This window comes from Garra rufa, chromosome 21 (assembly GCF_049309525.1).
Source record: "Garra rufa chromosome 21, GarRuf1.0, whole genome shotgun sequence".
NCBI lineage: Eukaryota > Metazoa > Chordata > Actinopteri > Cypriniformes > Cyprinidae > Garra > Garra rufa.
Genome location: NC_133381.1, coordinates 5,190,463 through 5,211,873, shown reverse-complemented (window position 1 = coordinate 5,211,873; position 21,411 = coordinate 5,190,463). Strand labels below are relative to the sequence as shown.

General features: G+C 33.4%; 1 protein-coding gene across 1 annotated transcript in view; it reads right to left on the bottom strand.

Annotated features, from left to right (window-relative positions):
• Nucleotides 1-11,621: 11,621 nt before the first annotated feature.
• The window catches only part of LOC141295316 (runt-related transcription factor 2-like), a 79,348-nt gene continuing 69,558 nt past the window's right edge, over nucleotides 11,622-21,411 (bottom strand). The window contains exon 8 of the mRNA XM_073826526.1: nucleotides 11,622-12,363. Coding sequence (XP_073682627.1) covers nucleotides 11,867-12,363 — 497 coding nt within the window. The 3' untranslated portion in view covers nucleotides 11,622-11,866. The remainder of the gene's footprint in view (nucleotides 12,364-21,411) is intronic.

Below are 21,411 nucleotides of genomic sequence, written 5' to 3'. Positions count from 1 at the left end.
CTTAGCTAGAGGGAATCCCAAGTTTACCAAGGCGTAACCATCGTTTCCATCAAAACACCATATTTACTGCTGGGTGGTCAACAAGAAAACAACCTATGCAACTGTATATCATCTTCCCGTTTTTTTTTTTGTTTGTTTTTTTCAAGCTTACGGGCTGTTGTTGTGTGCAAGCATGTTTAAATTAAATATTTAGTTCATAATAATAATAATAATGTAAATAAGTAGTTCATAATTATAATGCTTCAGCATGCTGTGAAACTGATGCTGAAAAAAGTTTTAATTGGTGTTCATTCATTTAGATTTTTTGTTTTTGTTGCAGCACCAGCTTGGTTTCTGAGATACAGTAGTTGCAATGAAGCTTACCCACAGGAGGGCAGTGTTTCGTAAAATTTGCCCATGGTTCAGCATTGACGTGACCTTGAAGCAGGACTGGGAATGAGGTGAGGATGCATTTGAGGTCTTACATTGATTCACACAGAGTTCTGTACCTTTGTGAATGGTTTTCAAGTTCCTAAAAAAAAATCCTACAAAACTACTCTTACAATTACTCTTGCAAAAGCGGTCACTGGATCCTTTTAAAAGGCAACTTTAAGTTACTAAAATATACTGTTTTTGTGTAAAAAAGCGTTGTATTATGTATATAGAATGCACACACTACCAGTCTCAAATATTTAGAATAATTATGATTTTTTTAATGTTGTTGAAAAGTGTTTTCTGCTCAAAAATTTGCTTAGGAAATACAGTAAAATCATTGCAATTGTGAAATATTATTACTGTTTAAAATAGCTGTTTTCTGTTTGAATATATTGTAAAATGTACTTTATTTCTGTGATTAAATCTAAATTTAAGCATCATTACTCGAGTCGTCAGTGTCACATGATCTTTCAGAAATCACTGATGCTAAATTGATGTTCAGCAAACATTTATTATTGTCAGTGTTGAAAACTGTTTTTGCTGCAAATTAGGTAAGATTGTGAAAAAAGGAATAGAAAAAGAAAGTAATACGTTTATTTAGTAAGGATGCATGACGTTAAAGTAAGAGTAAAGCCATTTATTTATTTATTTATTTAAAAAAAAGATTTCTATTTTAAATAAATTCTGTTCTTTTGAATTTTCTATTGATCAAAGAATCAATAGATCAATCAATCAATAGCATTTATTTGATCCAAAATACAGCAAAAGCAGTACAGCAAAAAGCAGTAATATTGTGAAATATTTTTACTATTTAAAATAACTGCTTTCTCTTTGAATATTTTTTAAAATGTAATTTATTCCTCTGAACAAAGCTAAATTTTCAGCATTTTTTTATTATTATCAATATTGAAAACAGTTGAGTTGATTTTTTTGTCAGGATTCTTTGATGAATAGAAATATCCAAAGATCAGCATTTATTTGAGATAAAAAGCTTTTGTAACATTATACACTATACTATTCGAAAGCTTGAGGTAAGTAAAATTTTTCTTATGGGAGAGAAACTATAGAAATTAATACTTTTATTTAGCAAGGATGCTTTAAATTGATGATAAAGATGGTACAAAAGATTTCTGTTTCATAAATGCTGTTCTTCTGAACTTTGTATTCATCAAATAAACCTGAAAATATTCTACTTAGCTGTTTTTTTACATAATAATACAGATATATTCAAATAGAAAACATTTATTTTAAATAGTAAAAATATTTCAAAATGTTACTGTTTGTGCTGTACTTTGGATCAAATAAATGCAGGCTTGGTGAGCAGAAGAGACATCTTTAAAAAACATTAAAAATCTTAGTGTTCAAAAACTTTTGATTGGTAGTGTATTTTAAATGATACAAATATTAACGATATTACTGTTTTTACTCTACTATTTTTACAAATTTTTCTGAACCTTTATTGCACTCCATCATGTTTCATTGAATATTTAAAATCACAGTTTTTGTTTGATCAAGGACAAACAGCGCTGATCCAGGAACGCGTCCTACTTGGCCACGCAGAGGACAAAAGATGAATCGAGAGCTTACAGGTGCGATCAGCTTTAGATAACACCTCTACACATTACTTCCACCCCCTCTTGCAAAGTGTCCCGTTTACTGCCGGCGCGCTGGAGGTGTTTAAGGATTGCGCCCCGCCGCCTCCGTGCTCCTGTGAGCTTCACACTTCATTTGTACGGAAACCTCCCAGCGGCAGCAAATACTTCATGAGCGCTGCCAGCATAAATCATCAGGCCCGACAAGCCCGTCTGCAGCTTTCAGACAGCCGTGGGACACTAAGGGTCTCTATTTTCAGATGTCCCGCAGGTTTCACCCTGTTAAAGGCGTCGGGGCATTGTCCTTGGCACACCTCCAGCCAAACTGGGACAGCAGTATGCAGATTTGATTGCTTGTGAAGTGATTTGGAGCAACCAGGGGCTTAACTGTATGAGAAATGACTGACCCTCACAACAAGCTGCGAAACCAGAAGCCTCCTATTTCATCCGGAGAGAACGATAGGAAATGATGCGTAAATCAGTGCATGGGTCAAAAATTTTTATTTTTATTTTATGCCAAAAATCATTAGGAAATTAAGTAAAGATCATGTTCCATGATGATTTTTTGTAAAATTCCTACTGTAAATATATCAAAATGTAATTTTTGATTTGTAAAATGCATTGTTAAGAACATAATTTAGACAACTTTAAAGGTGATTTTCTCAGTATTTTGATTTTTTTGCACCCTCAGATTTCTGATTTTCAAATAGATGTATCTCGGTCAAATATTGTTCTATCCTAACAAACTATGCATCAATAGAAAGCTTATTTATTTACCTTATGACTGGTTTTGTGGTCCAGGGTCACATTTATGCAATGAATTATGACCTAAAATGTGTATATATAATAAACATTTTATAAATTTTAGAAAACTATATTGAATATGTTATTCAACTAACTTAAAAAATATACACCCCCAAGATTTTAATGTTTTTTTTTTTAAGTAGGTCTCTTCGGCTCACCAAGTCTGCATTTATTTGATCCAAAGTACAGCAAAAACAGTAAAATAAAAAAAAAATGTACTATTTAAAATAACTATTGTCTATTTAAATATATTTGAAAATGTAATTTATTCCTGTGATTTCAAAGCTGATTTTTTAGCATCATCAACTAAATTTATCAAGCAGTCAAATGTCTTTGTCCCTCAAAAATAAGGTAATTGTGACTTTGTATCTCACAATTTTAAACTCAATCTCATAAATGCCTGTTTTATTTTTTACTCTGAGACAGAAGCAATCATCCATTTTTTTGAGCACAGCAACAAGAAACCAAGATCCATTTATCAGCAACCACTCTTGAGTTTTGTCTTAAAAAGGCCAGAGATGATGTTCCTAATTCTTAGATCCTCTCAGTGTTTGGCTTTTGCGCTATCAACCCCACTTCTATTTGATACGGAAAGACCATCATTAGTTCCTGCTTCTCTCGTCGTACTTGTTTATTTTCACTTGAAACCGTCAGGCAACGTGCCGACCCACAAATGAAAACAGAATCGGAGAACTTTTATCAATTAGCCTTGATAAAGATGACAGAACGTTGAGCACAATGTTCATTTTGAAAAGGAAACACACGTGTTTTGTCTTAAAACAATGTAATAGTGTCGAACTCGCTCTAAGTAGCGCTAAATAAGCCCATTGAGTCATTTCCTGGCTGAGGCGATCCAAAGCAAACATTGATCCAAGCTGAACTTATGGATGTTTGCGTTCATTGATAGGGCCGTTTAAAGACCCTCAGTGCAGGTTTAGACAAACAGCTGGCAATGTGTTTGAACAGCTCACAGCATTAACCGATCCGTTTCATCTGACACATTAACGGGCGTTAATCATCACGTGCTGCATAATGGAGCATTTGTCTGTCTTGGAGTGTATGTTATGAAAGTCTCCGGTGGAAATTCAGAATATAGTCAGGAAAAGTGACAGGAAATCATATAAAATCTCATGGAGATTCAGGCCTACATATTCTGGCAAGATATGCGCAGATAAGGCCCGTTCAATAAACTGACTCGGAGACGTTTGAACATTGCTATGCTCTTCAAGTTGAAGTAGCATTGCACAATCTAAACCAGGAACGAAAGCTCTCTATCTCGGATTTTCATCAGAGCTGTTCAGAAAGCCCTATTGATTTTCAGCGTGTATGACGAGGAAATGTAATGTAAAATGCAGACCGGCTATATCTTTGGTTCTTTGGAAAGATTACGAAGTGCAAACTCATAAAACCCACGGGAGGCAGACAGACAGCGGCAGTACAACTTTAGTTCTGTTTGGTTTAATTCAGTTTAGTTCAGTTTAGATCAATTTAGTTCAACAGAGCTGCTGGCAAATGTCATTTCTAAATGTAGCAGATGTTTCATGTTTTTGTTTCCAGTCAGTTCAGCTATGTTAAGTTCAATTTAGTTCTGTTCAGTTAAATTCAGTTCAGCAAAGCTGAGATCAATTTTAGTGTCAATTCAGTTCATTAAACTGCTGATGACATTGTGCAGTTTAGTTAAATTCAAATCAGTTCGACTTCGTTCTGTTCATTTTTAGAATCAGTTCAGGTCATTAAACTATTGATTTCACAGTTCAGTTAAATTAATTTCAGTTAAATTTACTTTACTTCAGTTTGGTCTGTTAACTTTTATCATAAGTTAAGTTTAGTGTCAGTTTAGCTCAGTAACCTACTGATGGCTAAATGTCATTTCTAAATTTTTTCAGTTTTTATATTTTGTTCAGTTCAGTTAAGTTCTATTCAGTTCACTAAAGTTCGGATTAGTTTCGTTTAATTATAGTGTCAATTCAGTTCATTAAGCTACTGATTGCACGGCTCAGTTCAGTTAAATTAATTTCAGTTAAATTCAGTTTACTTCGGTTCAATTTCAGTGTCAATTCAGTTCATTAAACTACTGATTGCACGGTTCAGTTCAGTTAAATTAAGTTCAGTTTACTTCAATTCAGCTTAGGTCTGTTTACTTTTGTAATAAGTTAAGTTAATTAAATTACTGATTACACTGTTCAGTTCAGTTAAGTTCATTTCAGTTCAATTCTGTTCTCTTCAGTTCAATTTCAGTGTTAATTCAGTTCATTAAACTACATTGTTGACATTGTTCAGTTCAGTTAAATTCAGTTTGGTTTACTTCAGTTCAGTTTAGTGTCAATATAGCTCAGTAACCTACAGATGGCTAAATGTCATTTCTAAATTTTCTCAGTTTTTATATTTTGTTCAGTTAAGTTTAGGTAAATTTCTATTCAGTTCGGCTTAATTCGGTTTAATTTTAGTGTCAATTCAGTTCATTAAACTACTGATTGCACAGCTCAGTTCAGTTAAATTCTTTTCAGTTAAATTCAGTTTACTTCAGTTCGGTTCAATTTCAGTGTCAATTCAGTTAATTAAACTACTGATTACATGGTTCAGTTCAGTTTAGTTCTCTTCAGTTTAATTCCAGTGTCAATTCAGTTCATTAATCTACTGATGACATTGTTCAGTTCAGTTAAATTCAGTTCGGTTCACTTCAGTTTGGTTCAATTTAGTGTCAGTTTAGCTCAGTAAACTACTGATGGCTAAATGTAGTTTCTAAATTTTCTGTTTTTATTTATATTTTGTTCTGTTCAGTTCAGTTGAATTCTATTCAGTTCACTTCAGTTCAGCTTAGTTCAGTTTAATTTTAGTGTCAATTCAGTTCATTAAACTACTGATGACATTGTTCAGTTCAGTTAAATTCAGTTCGGTTTACTTCAGTTCAGTGAAGTTTGGTTCAGTTTGGTGTCAATTTAGCTCAGTAAACTACTGATGGCAAAATGTAATTTCTAATTTTTCTCAGTTTTTATTTATATTTTGTTCAGTTCAGTTAAATTAAATTTAGTTCACTTCAGTTTCGACTTAGTTCTGTTCATTTTTAGAATCAGTTTAGGTCATTAAACTACTGATTACACGGGTAAATTCAGTTAAATTCATTTCAGTTCAATTGAGTTCTCTTCAGTTCAGTTCAATTTCAGTGTCAGTTCAGTTCATTAAACTACTGATGTTCAGTTAAATTCAGTTTGGTTAACTTCAGTTCAGTGAGGTTTGGTTCAGTTTAGTGTCAATTTAGCTTAGTAAACTACTGAAATTTCTAAATTTTCTTAGTTTTTATTTTGATTTTGTTCAGTTAAATTAAATTCAGTTCACTTCAGTTCGGCTTAGTTCAGTTAAATTTTAGTGTCAATTCAGGTAATTAAACTATTGATGACATTGATCAGTTCAGATAAATTCAGTTCTGTTTACTTCAGTTCGGCTTAGTTCGGTTGAGTTTAGTGTCAGTTCAGTTCACTAAACTACTGATGGCTAAATGTCATTTCTATATTTTCTGTTTTTATTTATATTTTGTTTAGTTCAGTTTTGTTCAGCTAAGTTCAGTTAAATTCAGTTCAGTTTAGCTTAGTTCAGTTCAATTTTTGTGTCAATTAATTTCATTAAACTACTGATGACATTGTTCAGTTCAGTTAAATTCAGATCAGTTCAATTTTAGTGTAAATTCAGTTCATTAAACTACTGATGACATTGATTAATACAGTTAAATTCGGTTAGGCTTAGTTCTGTTCATTTTATTGTCGGTTCAGTTCATTAAACTACTGATTGCATTATTCTGTTTAGTTAAATGCAGTTCACTTCAATGTTAGTGTGAATTCAGTACTAAAATACTGATGACATTTGTTCAGTGCCGTTAAATTCAGTTTAGAAATTTCTCTTTTATTTATATTTAGTTCAGTTCAGCTAAGTTCAGTTACATTTAGTTTGCCAATTAAACACACTTTATTTCATTTAAGGTCAGTTTAGTTTAACATAATTGCTAGGAAATGTAATTTCTAAATGTAACAGATGTTTCTTGTTTTCCTTTTCAGTCTGTTCAGCTTTAAGTCACATTTTGTTCGATTAAATTCCGTTCAGTTAATTTAGATTCTGTTCTGTTCAGTTTGATTTCAGTCTAATCAGTAAAAGAAAAGTTCAAGAAAAATGCCATTTCTAAAATAATTTTATGTTTTTGTTTATATTGAATTAATTTCAGCTATGCTTTGCTCAACCTGAAGTTCAAATAAAAGTTTAATTGCCTTTAATTGAATTAAGCTTAGTTCAGTCTCTTCAGTATAGTTCAATACGGATGAGTTGAGTTTCATTTAGTGTAAATTCAGTTCCGTAAAACTACTGATGGCTAATTATAATTTTTTTTATGTAGTACATTTTTTGTTTTTATTTACATTTAATTTAATTTAAGCAATGTTTAAATCAGTTTGAATCGGTTCCCTTCCATTTTATTTAGCTTGGTTCATTCTCTTCTGTGCAGCTCAGTAGGGTTAAGTTTAGCTTATTTATTAACTGCTGAACAGCATTTTTAAATGACGTTTCTAGATGTAAAGATTGTGGACGTGTTTTAGTAACCATGACTCAGATACAGACATGTAATGAAGCAATTCCTTGATGATTAGCTCTTTTTGTTGGCTGTTGGGGTTTTCCAGTGCAGCCCTATATATATATATATATATATATATATTTAAAACTGAGGTTGTTATTTAACTAGAGCTCTGTGAAACAGCAGTGAAAGTAGTTTTTCTTGCTCCCCTTGGTGCTTCCAACACAAGTTCACGTTTTCTAGGAAGCACCTGCTTTTGAGGTATTTTTAATAAAGTCAATCACCACTGCAAGACTTTTTATTATTAAAAGTAAAAACTTACAGTTTATACGCTTGTATAATATTAGGTTAAGCATATGCATAATGTCTAGAATAGAACAAATGCATGCAATTGCAAACTTTTCTTTGCAATTCTGCTTATTTTTGTGCAAAATCATAGAAAACAAATTACTGTTGATCTTTTCCTTCAAACTTTATGCATGCATTAGGTTTCTCTACCAAACTGCTCATTTATTAATAAAAAGAAAAAAGAAAACGGTGAGTTATAACAAAAAGCCATTTTTATTCTCAAAGACAAATGATACAATCATCAGAAATGCTCAAAAATCTCACACATTTTTACTGGATTGTTAGTCCCATACAAACAGGTTAAAGTTTCAGAAACTTTATGGATGAAACAGGACGAAAGATTGTCGAAACTGAAACATCTGTACAGTATGTGCATGGAAATAATGCTCGACACAAATGAGATAATGCCTTCTCCCGTTGTTTACAAACAAAGCATTTTGATGAATCCAAACGATGCATATTTCGATAGCAGTTTTTCCAGGGTTTCAAATACGAAACACTTAGTTAAAAGTACAGAAATGTCAATAATGGATTGTGAAAGACGTCGCGGAAGCATTTGGTTTTCTTCATGTGTTAACTTGACCTGGCAATGTAAATGAAATTTGCAAATAGATATTCCAAGGAGAAGCCCCAAACTCTCTGTATGTCTGCGATATGAGAGAACGCCAGAACGTACTAAAAATCTCAATGCTTTTTTAATATAGAATGAATATGGAAGGAATCTCTGCTACTGACCCATAAAACAGACTCTTGCAAGGGTACTACATAAAAAAGGGTCAATGAAAAGCATAGTCCATAGCCCAGAAGCATATAAATATTTGGCCCTGTGACATGTTCGATTAAGACAGACCAATGTTGTTCTTGTATTATCAGGCATATTGAAGCAATTAAACACGAATTCATACAAAGTTAACAGTGCAGAGGTTCTTTACATTTGCAGTTACCTGCTTGCAGCTTTTTGTAAACATTCTGTAAACATAAACGCTCTCCTCACTACCAGAAGACACCACGGTAAAAGAAAAGGCTAAAATAGTGGGGCAGTTAAGAACAGCAGTGTAAGTGTTGTTTTTTGTTACCGAACTCAAAGAAATGTAATACTGTACAGAAGAAATTAGTTCAAATTTCTCGTTTTTGGGTGAATCTCCAAAAAAGAATATGCTCAGGTTATATTTTATTAAAAATTATTTATTTTGCATTAAGTTTAGAACCATTTTTTTTTAATTTTTGCATTGCAATTATGTGCATAATTATACATCACTGGAAATGCATGTTTTATATTAATTAAAAAGTATTTATTTGCCAATAAACCAAAAACATTTTTTTCAATGAAGAGAATTTGTGATAGAAATTTGGGAAATCATGCAAAATGTGACTTATTGAGTAAAATATAACCCGGACATTAATTTTTATTCTTTATATCTGGCATTGAGGCTTCATTTCTTTTACATCCCTTTAAAAGAAGTGCTTTGTTCTAAACAAAAATAGAAATAAAAAGACAAGTGACATTTGTTCCAGAAGGGTGCTGCCAGCAGCCTATTAACTTACATTTGGACAAACATTCGATCAAGTACCACTTGTTGTTGAATCCAGAAACGTACACATTATTCTTCAAAGACGCCAACTACAAAGTGTAAAGAAAATCGCATTATTACAAATAGAATTGGTAACATATTTGCAGGAGCTCTCATTTCATCCTAACTCATTATGGTTTGTTGACTAATAAATAATAATAATTATAGAAATAGAGATGATAAACTTTTCTGGTAAACATCCATTGTGTAATTTCGGCTACTCAATTTGATTGTCCGTTCAGTATAACGTTTGCTTGTAAAATGTCTTTCAGCCCACAGATTGCCAAAGATTCTGTTGTCTAACATGCCAGTAATTTCAAAGTACTTGATTATATTGTACCTCAAGAACATTAGCACACAGCAAAGAGACATTTCTGAGTTTGATTGTTGTAGTACAGTTTGCATAGTGTTTAACTAACCTACAAAGTGCAGTTAACCATCCAGTTATAGAACAGAAGGCTGATGTCTGTATTGATTTCATATTTGCACGAGAGATGGAAACCGGTCGTTTTATTATTGCAAGTGCATGCGTGAGATTTGATCATGTCTGTATCTGAAGATGATGCAAAGATTTAGGCCACTGCTGCAAGAGTTTGGTCGTTCTTGTAGTCACCAAAAAACATTAAATAAACAATACATCTAAAATAAATTAACTAGATAAACATTGGATACCAAAATCAAACAAGTGGAGAGTGCAGCACGTCAACTCTCGTAACATATCTTTGTACATTTATCGATTATAGATGTAGCTCAGATTTACTCAGTCGAAAACGTTTCTGGATGTCTTAATGCTTAATATAAAAAGTTTCTGACTGAGACTTTGTTCTGAGAAAAATAAGAAAAATCCACAAACGTTTAATTGTGGATATAGTCTTACAATGAAATATCCGTCCTTCATTGCTTACGTATCATTGGATTTTCTTTTTGGTTGCTTTACAGTAACAATAATAATAATAACAAAACATTTAAATTACAAAATGAGTAAATATTTCATTAAGTTAGTAATAGATGTCCCAAAAATAATATTCAAACGTCTTAAATTTCGTCCCTCTAAACACATTGCATAATTTAATGTTTATATGGCTTATATTGCTTTTCGAATCAGTACCGTTTGCTACCGTTTCATACATAAATTAAAATAATCAGAGGGAATTAGCCAGTACTGTTTCAGATGGCTGACTTCTAGCACGCATAAATAAAACAAAAACAAAAAAACAATTGCTTTCAGTGTTAAGAAATGCTAAGTTATACCGAGTTAGTATAAAAATATTCTGCGCCAATAGATGCATTCCTATTGCAATGAAAGTTTAGGTCTAGGACAGACAAAGGGATAGTTCATCCAAAAATGTTTACTCTTAAATATAGATCTTTACACAAGGCTATTGAATAGACTTAACACACAAGTCATATGGACCACTTTTTTGGTGCTTGCTAGAGTTTAAAAGCTCCAAGAATTATCTTAAAGAGGATTTCAGAGCTTGACAGTGACAGTATGCTCTCGTTGTATCTAAATGTGCAGCATTAATATTGTACTAAGCATCTCCTTTTGTGTTTTGCAGAAGAAAGGAAGTCATACAGGTTTGGAACGACATGAAGGTAAGTATATTTAAATTTTTGGTTGAACTATTCCTTTAAATTTAGACTTGCATGTGTTACATCACTGATAAAGTGGAATGTCGGATGAATTAGACTAAAGGTACGTTCACATTTACCATTGCTCTGCAAATTTCGCTGTAATATTGCTAATGTGATCGCACTTTAATGCCGTAAATCATTCCCTTTAAGGGTCATCTGTTTTCTAGATTTAAAAAAAACATCAGTGTAGTCATAAAAATACACTGCAACCATTCAATTTTGTACCTTTGTACCAGTGAGTACCAACGAGTACCAGTGAGTCCCAGCGAGTACTAATGAGTACAAACAAGTATCAATGAGTACTAATGAGTACCAGTGAGTACCAAAGAGTACCAGCAAGTACCAATGAGTACAAACAAGTACCAATGAGTACTAATGAGTACCAGTGAGTCCCAGCGAGTACTAATGAGTACAAACAAGTATCAATGAGTACTAATGAGTACCAGTGAGTACCAAAGAGTACCAGCAAGTACCAATGAGTACAAACAAGTAACAGCGAGTACTAATGAGTACCAACAAGTACCAGGGAGTACTAACAAGTACCAGCGAGTACCAGCAAGTACCAATGAGTACCAGCAAGTACCAATGAGTACCAGCAAGTACCAATGAGTAAAAACAAGTACCAATGAGTACAAACAAGTACCAGAAAGTAACAATGAGTACAAACAAGTACCAATGAGTACTGAGTACCAGCAATTACCAATGAGTACCAGTGAGTACCAGCAATTACCAATGAGGACCAGAGAGTACCACCGAGTACAAACCATTACCAATGAGTACTAATGAGTACCTGCGAGTATTAGCAAGTACCAGTGAGTATCAATGAGTACCAGCGAGTACCAATGAATTTGTGCTTTAAATCCGATGATACTTTCATGCAACTATCTCTCGCACTCTGTCTTTAAGGCTAACAGTGCTGCGCTGAGGTCTTGTTTGACCAGCTCGTCTCAATATGGTCTCCAAACAGACTCGTCCATCCTGCCGCTGGAGTTGAGCACAGTTGGCGAGCTGCTGTGGCTGCCGTCCGCCTCGCCTCCGTCCGGCTGATTGGGCAGGTTGGGGTTGATGAGGGTGCTGCCTGTGGAAGCGCTAGTGCAAGGCGGCAGCATCCTGGAGGGGGATCGATCTCCGCCAGGCACCATTGAGAACTGGTACGACCCGGAAGAGGCACCGTAATAGAGATACGGCGTGCTGCTGGTCTGGAAGGGCCCGCTCTGGTTCTGGGTGGATCCGGGGTACGGCGGAGGCAGGTAGGTGTGGTAGTGGGTGGTGGTGGACATGCCCAGAGACATGCCCGAGGTGACCGGCGTGGGGGTGTATGTGAAGGTCGCAGGGTAGTGCATTCTCGGACTAGGGAAACGGGAATCTGCGAGAGAGGACAGACCGGGAAATTGACGTTCAAACTGGCGCGGGTCAGCCGAGAACGGACTGAGATCTGACGTACCTGGTGGGAAGAGAGAGAGAGAAGAACAGTTTGTTAGTGATATTAAATTTTAGAAAATGTGTTGAGAACAATTTTCTCTCAGTGGGGTCCAAAAATCTGGGTTTACTAGTTGTCTTTTGTCTATCTTTTTAAATTATTATGCATTGGTAAATAAATGCTTTGATTACAAAAAAAAGATATAATATTACATTTATGCTTTTTTTAAAGATACATTTTCCATTAAATATTACATTATATTCGTTGTAATTTTTTAAAACTTTATTTTATTGAACTATCACATAGAAAAAGTGCATAATCTGAATTATTTTCTTTTAATTTTACATCCTAAATTATATTTTATATTGAAAAAATGCAATTCAAAATAACAGTTTTTTATTTTGATATACTTTAAAATGTAATTTATTTCTGTAAGGCAAAGCTGAATTTTCATCAGCCATTACTCCAGTGTTCAGTGTCACATGATCCTTCAGAAATCATTCTAAAATACTGATTTATTACTTTTATTATTAATGTTGGAAACAGTTGTGCTGCATAATTTTTTTTTAATTTTTTAATTTTTTCAGGATTCTTTGATGAATAAAAAGTTAAAAAAGAACAGCATTTATTTAAAATAGATTTTTTTTACTAACAATATAAGACTTTACTATCACTTTTTATTATATTACTGACCCCAAACTTTGAACGAGGTATTTATTGTTACAAAGGTTGTCTATTTTAAATAAATGCTGTTCTTTTTAACATTTTATTCATCAAAGAATCCTGAAAAACTATCACAGGTTACAAAAAATAAATAAATAAATAAATAAAAAAATATGCAGCACAGTTTCCAACATTGATGATAATTTAAAATATTAGAATGATTTCTTAAGGACCATGTGACACTGAAGACTGGAGTAATGATGCTGAAATTTCAGCTTTCCATCACAGGAATAAATTATATTTTAAAGTGTATTAAAATAGAAAACCACTATTTTAAATTGCACTAACATTTTACAATAGTAAATTTTTTTTCTGTATTTTTAATCAAATAAACGCAACCCTGATGAGCAGAAAAGTCTGCTGTGTTCAGAAAAGTTGGCAGTGTTTATATATTATTCATTTTTTTAATTTCATTTTTTTTTTTTTTAAGAAAATCACACATTTTGGATGTGATGCCAGATGTTTGGGCCCCATTGCATATAACATTCAGATGCCATTTCTGTTCATATTGACAATTAATGACAATAAATCGGTTCTAAAACGGAATAATTTTATATTTTATTTTTTGTAGTTAAATATTTAGTTGTGCTAAATGCGCTGTTTTTAAACTAAGTTTTATTTATTTGATCACTTCTGAAAAAAAAACTACTGTAAATTATGAGTAGCTTAAGTTTCAAAGTAGCTTCATCCACACCGACTGAGACTGAAATTAAGAGACATTATTAAATCAGACAGAAGAGGGCGCTGTCAAACTTAATTTGCATGCAGCTCAAACTAACTATTCTGTCAACACAAAACTGCTCTTTATAAACTGAAAAGAAGGATGGAGTGCATGCAACTTTATCTGCATTTCTTATCCAAATAATAAATGTGAAAAGTAATGGAAGTGAATATGAACAAACAGTTTAGTCTTTGTTATTATGTAAAAACATCCCAAGCCATGAAAGCGTCAGAATGACACTTCAAAGTGCAAGAAAATGCTCTTATTGTTGCGCATTGATCCAGAAGTTCCTGTTTGCGACTTCGCATGAACAGATTCTCTTTACAAGCTCAGACTTAGGAGTTTTAATCAAGGAAAATGGAATAAATTTTCACCAACCGACAAGCGAAACTGGATCATCTTGCATGTCAGTGGTTTAATTGCCTTAGCAAAACATAAACTTGAATTAAATGTTTATTTGCAACCTGAATTACACAATACTTGGGTTGATTCAAGGTCAGGATGAAGACTAATGCTGCAAAAATGTCACCGGGCCATAAAAGATCTGTATGCAAACGAACTGTCAAACGGCGCTGAAAGATTTCGAGTTTGGCTTCTGGCTGTTTGTTTCTTCAGGGCCGTTTGCCCAAGGTTGTTCTGGGGTTCGTATGTGAACGTGTACGTCGTGTGCGTTCACGCTCACATGCACAAACACACGCATCCTCGCATTTATATGAATATCAAAGAGAAATGTCGGAATAAACTGGGAGCGCACATGGAAACGCTTAGAGGAAAAAACAGTTTCCACAGGATGCATAATGAGCAGTCTCAGATGTGGTGGCATGTCTGCGATTAGCCAAAGAGAAGGGCCGATCTTCTCTCTTAGAACCGCAAGATGTTTTTAAATTATAAACCACTAATGGGCTGTGACTCCCAGAACCCCAGGAGAGAGAATCCCAGAGGAACATCTTATCATCTCCACATCTGTCTATTTTTGCACTCCGTATTCATCACGATCAGCTTTTCAAATGGAGCCGCCTGCTAAATTAAAGGCTATAAACAAACAGTCCCAAATTCCACTCCTCTTTTCCTTTTCATTCCGTTTCCCCTTTCTTTTCCTTTCCTGTCAAACAAACAACTCCAAACTCTTTTCTTTTCCTTTCTGTTTCCCCTTTCCTGACCTTTCCTGTTTCAGTTTCACCTTCTTTCCTTTACTTCAAAAAAAGTAAAAGCTTCTCTTGTCCATTTCCCGTTTTCTTTCTGTTCTTTTTTTCCTTTCTTGTCCCATTTCCCTTTTCATACAAACCCAAAATGGTTTTTCCTTCCTCTTCCCCTTTCTTAAGCTTTCCCCTTTTCTTTCCTTTACTTCAAAAATGTAAAATCTTTTCTTGTCCATTTCTCATTTTCTTTACTTTCTTTTTCTGTTTCTGTTTCTTTCATACAAACCCAAACCCAATTCAATTCCCATTTCCTGACCTTTCCCATTTAAATTTCTTTCCTTCAAACAAACCAATCTATTTTTCTGTTTCCCCTTTCCTTACCTTACTGTTTCCCTATTCCTTTCCCATTTCCAGTTTTCTCTCTTTCACTTTTAAAAAAGCAAAATCACTTCCTTTCTGTTTTCCTTTTCTCTTCCTTTTTCCATTTTCCTTTTTCTTTCTTTCAAACAAGCCAACATTTCCATTTACTCTTTCTTTTACTTCAGATATACTTAAACTCCTGTTCCTTTCTATTTCCCATATCTTGACCTTTCCCAGGTAATTTTACTCTTTTCCTCCATTTACTAATTGGAAATCTTTTCCTTTTCTTTTCATTTCCCATTTCAGTTTCTTTCCATTACTTCAAACTAATCAAACTATTTTTTCCTTTTCCCCTTTTCTTACCCCACGGTTTCCCTGTTCCTTTCCCATTTCCACTTTTCACTTTTACTTCGAAAAAAGCAAAATCACTTCCTTTCTGTTTTCCTTTTCTCTTCCTTTTCCCCTTATTTTCATTCAAGCATGCAAATCTTTTTCTTTTCCTTTCCCTGTTTCTTTCTTTATTCATTTCCATTTCCTTTCTCATTTCCCTTTTTTCTTTTAAACAAACCAAAATCGTTCACACTTTCCTTTCAATTTCCATTTACCCTTTTCTTTCCTTTACTTCAGACAAACTAAAACTCATTTTCCTTTTAATTTCCACTTTCTTGACCTTTGCAAATCCAACTCTTTTCCTTTTCATTTCCCATTTCTTGACCTTTCCCATTTCAATTTCTTTCCTTTACTTAAAACAAACCATTTTTTCCTTTTCCCCTTTCTTGACCTTACTGTTATCCTGTTTCTTTCCTATTTCCACTTTTCTCTTTTACTTCAAAAAAGCAAAAATCAATTCCTTTCTGGTTTCCTTTTCTTTTCCTTTTTCCATTTTCCCTTATTTTCATTCAAACATGCAAGTCTTTTTCTTTTCTTTTCCCTGTTTCTCACTTTACTAATTCCCATTTCCCCTTTTCTTTCTTTTAAACAAACCAAAATTGTTCCCACTTTCATTTCGATTTCCATTTACCCTTTCCTTTACGTCAGGCAAACTAAAACTTCTTTCCTTTACATTTCCAGTTTCTTGACCTTTCCCAGGTTTTTTTTTTTTTTTTTACTTTTCTTGTCTTTACTTTAAACAAATTGAAAAACTTCTTTTCATTTCCCATTTCCTGACCTTTCCCATTTCAATTTCTTTCCTTTACTTAAAAAAAAAAAATGCAAAATCACTTCCCTTCTGTTTTACATTTTCCCTTATTTTAATTTCATTCTTATTTTTTTCCCTGTTCCTTTCTGTACTACTTCCTATTTCCTTTCCCATTTCTCTTTCCAATCCCAGATTATACACTTGCCAGTTTAGTTGGGAGTGCAGTGCGCTTCTGCACTTTTGAAGAGCTGTGATATTTCAGTGATTTTGTCACGTCGCATCTGGCGTGGACAGCCAAATTGCTTTTACTTTTTCTTTTACTTCAAACAAACTATTTTTTTTTTCATTTTCCCTTTGCTGACTTTCCCCCACTTCAGTTTCCCCTTTTCTTTCCTTTTACTTCAAACAAACCAAAATCTTTTTCTTTCCGTTTTCCTCACAATTTCCCCTTTCACATTCGCCCCCCCCCCTCCCCAAAATCAAAAACAATCCAGAAATATTTTCTGTTTCCCCTTTTTCATGTCCATTTCTCCTTTTCCTTCACTTCAAACAAAGCATCTGATCTAATCGCATCTCATCCTTCCTCTCACCCTGTTTTTGAGGTAAAGTACTATTCTGCCGATAAATCCAGCGGCGTCTTTCCCGTCAGCCCGTCTGCCTGTTTAGGAGCGGTCGCGTGTCGTCCGTGAGCGGCGCTTTATGAGTGACAGTTCAGCAAACTTTACAGAACATGTGTGGCCAATTATGAGCAGATTGTCTCTCCACATTATCAACTCTTGACATTTCAAACCAAACAAAAAAGACACTTCAGGGAGACAGTGCAGAAGAGAGGAGACCCAAGTCACATTTCCAAAACAATGACAGAAATTCACATATACAACCTTCAATCACCATTAGACATCCACGAGAATGAACCCATTATGCTATCAGCTCTTGCCAGACATTTTTTGGCTAAACTTAATACAACATCAATCACTTTGTATTACAGGGATGGTGTGGTCTAATAGCTGAAGCTCAAGGCTAGAAACCAAGAAGACCGTGATGGCTCAAACTGTGACCTATCATCAGTGTGATCTCGTGACCTTTGACCTCTGGTTGCTTCAGGGTTGCCTGCTACAAGACTGCCTGCTTACTTTAAGAGTGCATTAAGAGGTACGGAAGCCACTAACTAAGACGTATCATTAGGTTTTGTATGTTTTGGTTTGGACTTTTGAAAGAAAATAATACTTTTATTCAGCGAGGACGCATTACATTGATTAAAAGTGACAGTAAAGACATTTATAATGCTACAAATGTATATGTTCATAAACATCGTAATATTAAACAGTGCAACTGTTTTCAAAATTGATAATAATCAGAAATGCTTCTTGAGCAGCAAATCAGCATATTAGAATGATTTCTGAAGGATCATGTGACACTGAAGACCTGAGTAATGGTGCTGAAAATTCAGCTTTGCATCACAGGAATAAATTATATTTTAAAATATATTAAAATAGACAATGGTTATTCTAAATTGTAATAATATTTCACAATATTATTGTATTTTACTGCATTTTTTTATAAAATGGTGAGCAGAAGAGAGTTTTTTTTCAAAAACATGATACTGCTAAAGTACTTTTTTGTAATCATTCGCCATCATGGTGTATGGGTCAACTTTTAAGGTTTCAAATACGTTTTTGGAGAATAAAATGTCAAAATTTGGTTGAAATAATGTTACATTGTCATTCAGTGTAACAATATTTATGTAAAAATTCAAACAACATGCTTATTCTGACTTGTACATATTAAAATATATAAAAGAATAAGGGAGCATATAACATTTTACTGAGTTTTAAATGAGTAAAACAATTCTTACTGACAAATGGACAAAACCTAGGATAGTGGCAAATTTTACAAATGTAGAATTACAACTAATTAGTATTTGGGGTGAAAGTAATTCATCTTTTAATATGTCATAAATAGATTTTTTTTTGTAAATATGCCTGACAAGATTGTTATACAGAATTACATTTTAGTGGGTGTCTTCTGTAAATTAGGGAAAAATGTATGATATTTATTTTTTTGCTTTAGAAAAACAAAACCAAAAATGCAATTAAATTAAACAGAAAACTTTAAAACATTTTTTAAAGCAGTATTACATATATTGTTTTTATGCTTAAACCCTTTTACGTCTTTGACCCAAATTGCAATGGAAATACTATGGTTCTGTGGACATACAACATGGTATTTTTCCCAGTGTTGTTTTCGTCAACGATGACGATGACGAAATCATTTCGTTGACGCCACTTTTTTTCATGACGATAACGAGACGATGACGAGATAAATGGCTCGTTGATGACTAAAACATGACGATACGTGTGTGAGTTTTCGTTGACGAGACGAGAATAGACTAAAATGTTAGTGGGTGGTCCGTCAGACGTTTAAAATGCATGACATTTCTGCTTATTGTGCATGCCAATCAAAACCTAAAACGTATCTGCCGCTATGGCAAGCCGTTTTAGCATTAAATACTCTTTGCCATACTAGTATGGCAAGCCGTTTTAGCATTCCATCCTTGTTTGTCTTTTCATGTTTTAAAACATTCCTTCATTATTGTAATTATTGGTGAAAATAGTCGATCCGGAAGCTCACATTGTGTTGAACTATAGATCTGCTTTTTTCAGAACTTACAAGTGACACACTACCCAACAGCAAAATACTTACTGACCTACATTAATTTGTTAAAAGACTCCTTTTTTGACTAAAACTAGACTAAAACCTTTTTGACTTTTCGTCGACTAAAATTGGACTAAAACTATCACATATAGAAGTGACTAAAATTTGACTAAAACTAATAAGCATTTTAGTCCAAAAGACTAAGACTAAATTTAAGGTGGTTGTCAAAAACAACACTGATTTTTCCAAAATTACTTGAATGCTCTAATACAGTGGTTCTCAATCCTGGTCCTGGGGGACCCCTGCTCTGCACATTTTGCATGTCTCCCTTATTTAACACACCTGACTGAGATCATCAGCTCATTAGTAGAGATCCATTAACTGAACTAACAAGCTGAAGATCTCAATCAGGTGTGTTAAATAAGACAGACATGCAAAATGTGCAGAGCAGGGGTCCTCCAGGACCAGGATTGAGAACCACTGCTCTAATACATTAATATATACAGTACCATGGCTCTGACTGAGTGCCACGTTAAAGTACCATGTTTAGTGGACATGTACCATGGTATTATCTCAAGACCTTAAAGTACATTTACATTTGTTCCTTTGGCAGACATTTGATCTGTATATTCATTCTGTGTTATTGCATGTATCCTAAAAAGCCTACTTTAACAGACTTTCGCAAACTGTAAAATCAAAGTTCTTTCCGGTCCTCCAGTGTCCTGTGATCCCACTCTGATAATTCATCGCTCTCTGTGTAATATTATGCATGCCTTCATCTGCGTCCTTATCAGTCACCAGGTCTCTGGCTGAAAGGTGTAACACGAGCCTACGCTTGAGAAGAATAGCCACGCAAGCAGCTGCAGAGGGTGCGATGCGTTCGGGACGTGTCTTCTGGAGGCCGAGCCATTCAGCGGCGCTCCGAGGAAGAATAGGGGGCGTTAGGACCAAGAGGTGCGTGTGTCTCTTTGAGGAAAGAACAAAGGCTGACATCTCCAAGATGAAAGCCGGGTGAAATCTAAACTAATCAAACCCAACGAGGCAGCTGGCCGGGGTTCAAAAAGCAGCCACACCAAGAAGTCATTTAAACTTTCACATTCGCTCCAGGCTCAAAGAAAACAGTTAGGGTGGGGAGCCAAGAGAAAGAGAAAAAAAAAAGAGTTCAAAAACCAACCTGGCGGAGAGTCAAACAGGTGTATTAAAGAAAACGTCCACGCTGTGTGTTTGTTTCAAAACGAACCCCAAAGGGCGGGTGGAACACAATCTGGTGCCTATTTTATTAATAAAGGCACGGTCACAGCAAACTCTTCTAAAGGTTTGGGCTGGAGAGCTTTTGGGTATAGTTGACGACAAATTGCTTTTGGAAAGGCCATCTAAATCTATTTTTAATACCCCATCTAAAAGTATTTTAAACAACATTCTTTTGTAATTATTGTTCATGAACTCATGTGAATTTAAACTCTACGTGGAATATTTATGTTTTAAAAATGCATTTGTCACACCACAGGCCTCTTAAAATTAAATTTATGGACCAATTTTTTATTTTTTATTAATTAATAAAAAACATTAATTGTATAATTAAATTTATATATTATAATAATAATAATAATAATTATTATTATTATCATTATTATTATTATTATGTTTATTTTTTAATTTTTTAATTATTATTGTATTTACACTGCTGTTTTGCCACTAGATACTTTTAACTTATGATACATTTTTTATAATTTAACATTTTAAAAACTAATTATTGTCTCACCACAGGCAACTTAAAATAATGTAGTGTGGAGCAAAAAAATAAATAAATTAATAAATTTAAATATAAAATAAATTATTGTGCATGCGGAAAATTATATATATATATATATTTTTTTTATTTTTATTTTTTTTATTCACTAGATAATTTTAAATGATGCAATATTTGTTATAATTTATTTCATTTATTGTTTCAAAATGATGTAGTGTGGACCACAAAAAATATATATACATTAAATATATAATAAATTATTGTGCATGCATAAAAAAAAAAAAAAATATATATATATATATATATATATATATAATATATATATTTTTAATATTTCATGTTTTATTATTTCATTTTTATACTTTTTTGACTTCACTAGATAATTTAAAATGACGCAATATTTGTGTGTGTGTGTGTGTGTGTATATATATATATATATATATATATATATATATATATATATATATATATATATATATATATATATATATATATATATATATATATATATAATATATATATATATATATATATATATATATATATATATATATATATATATATATATATATATATATATATATAT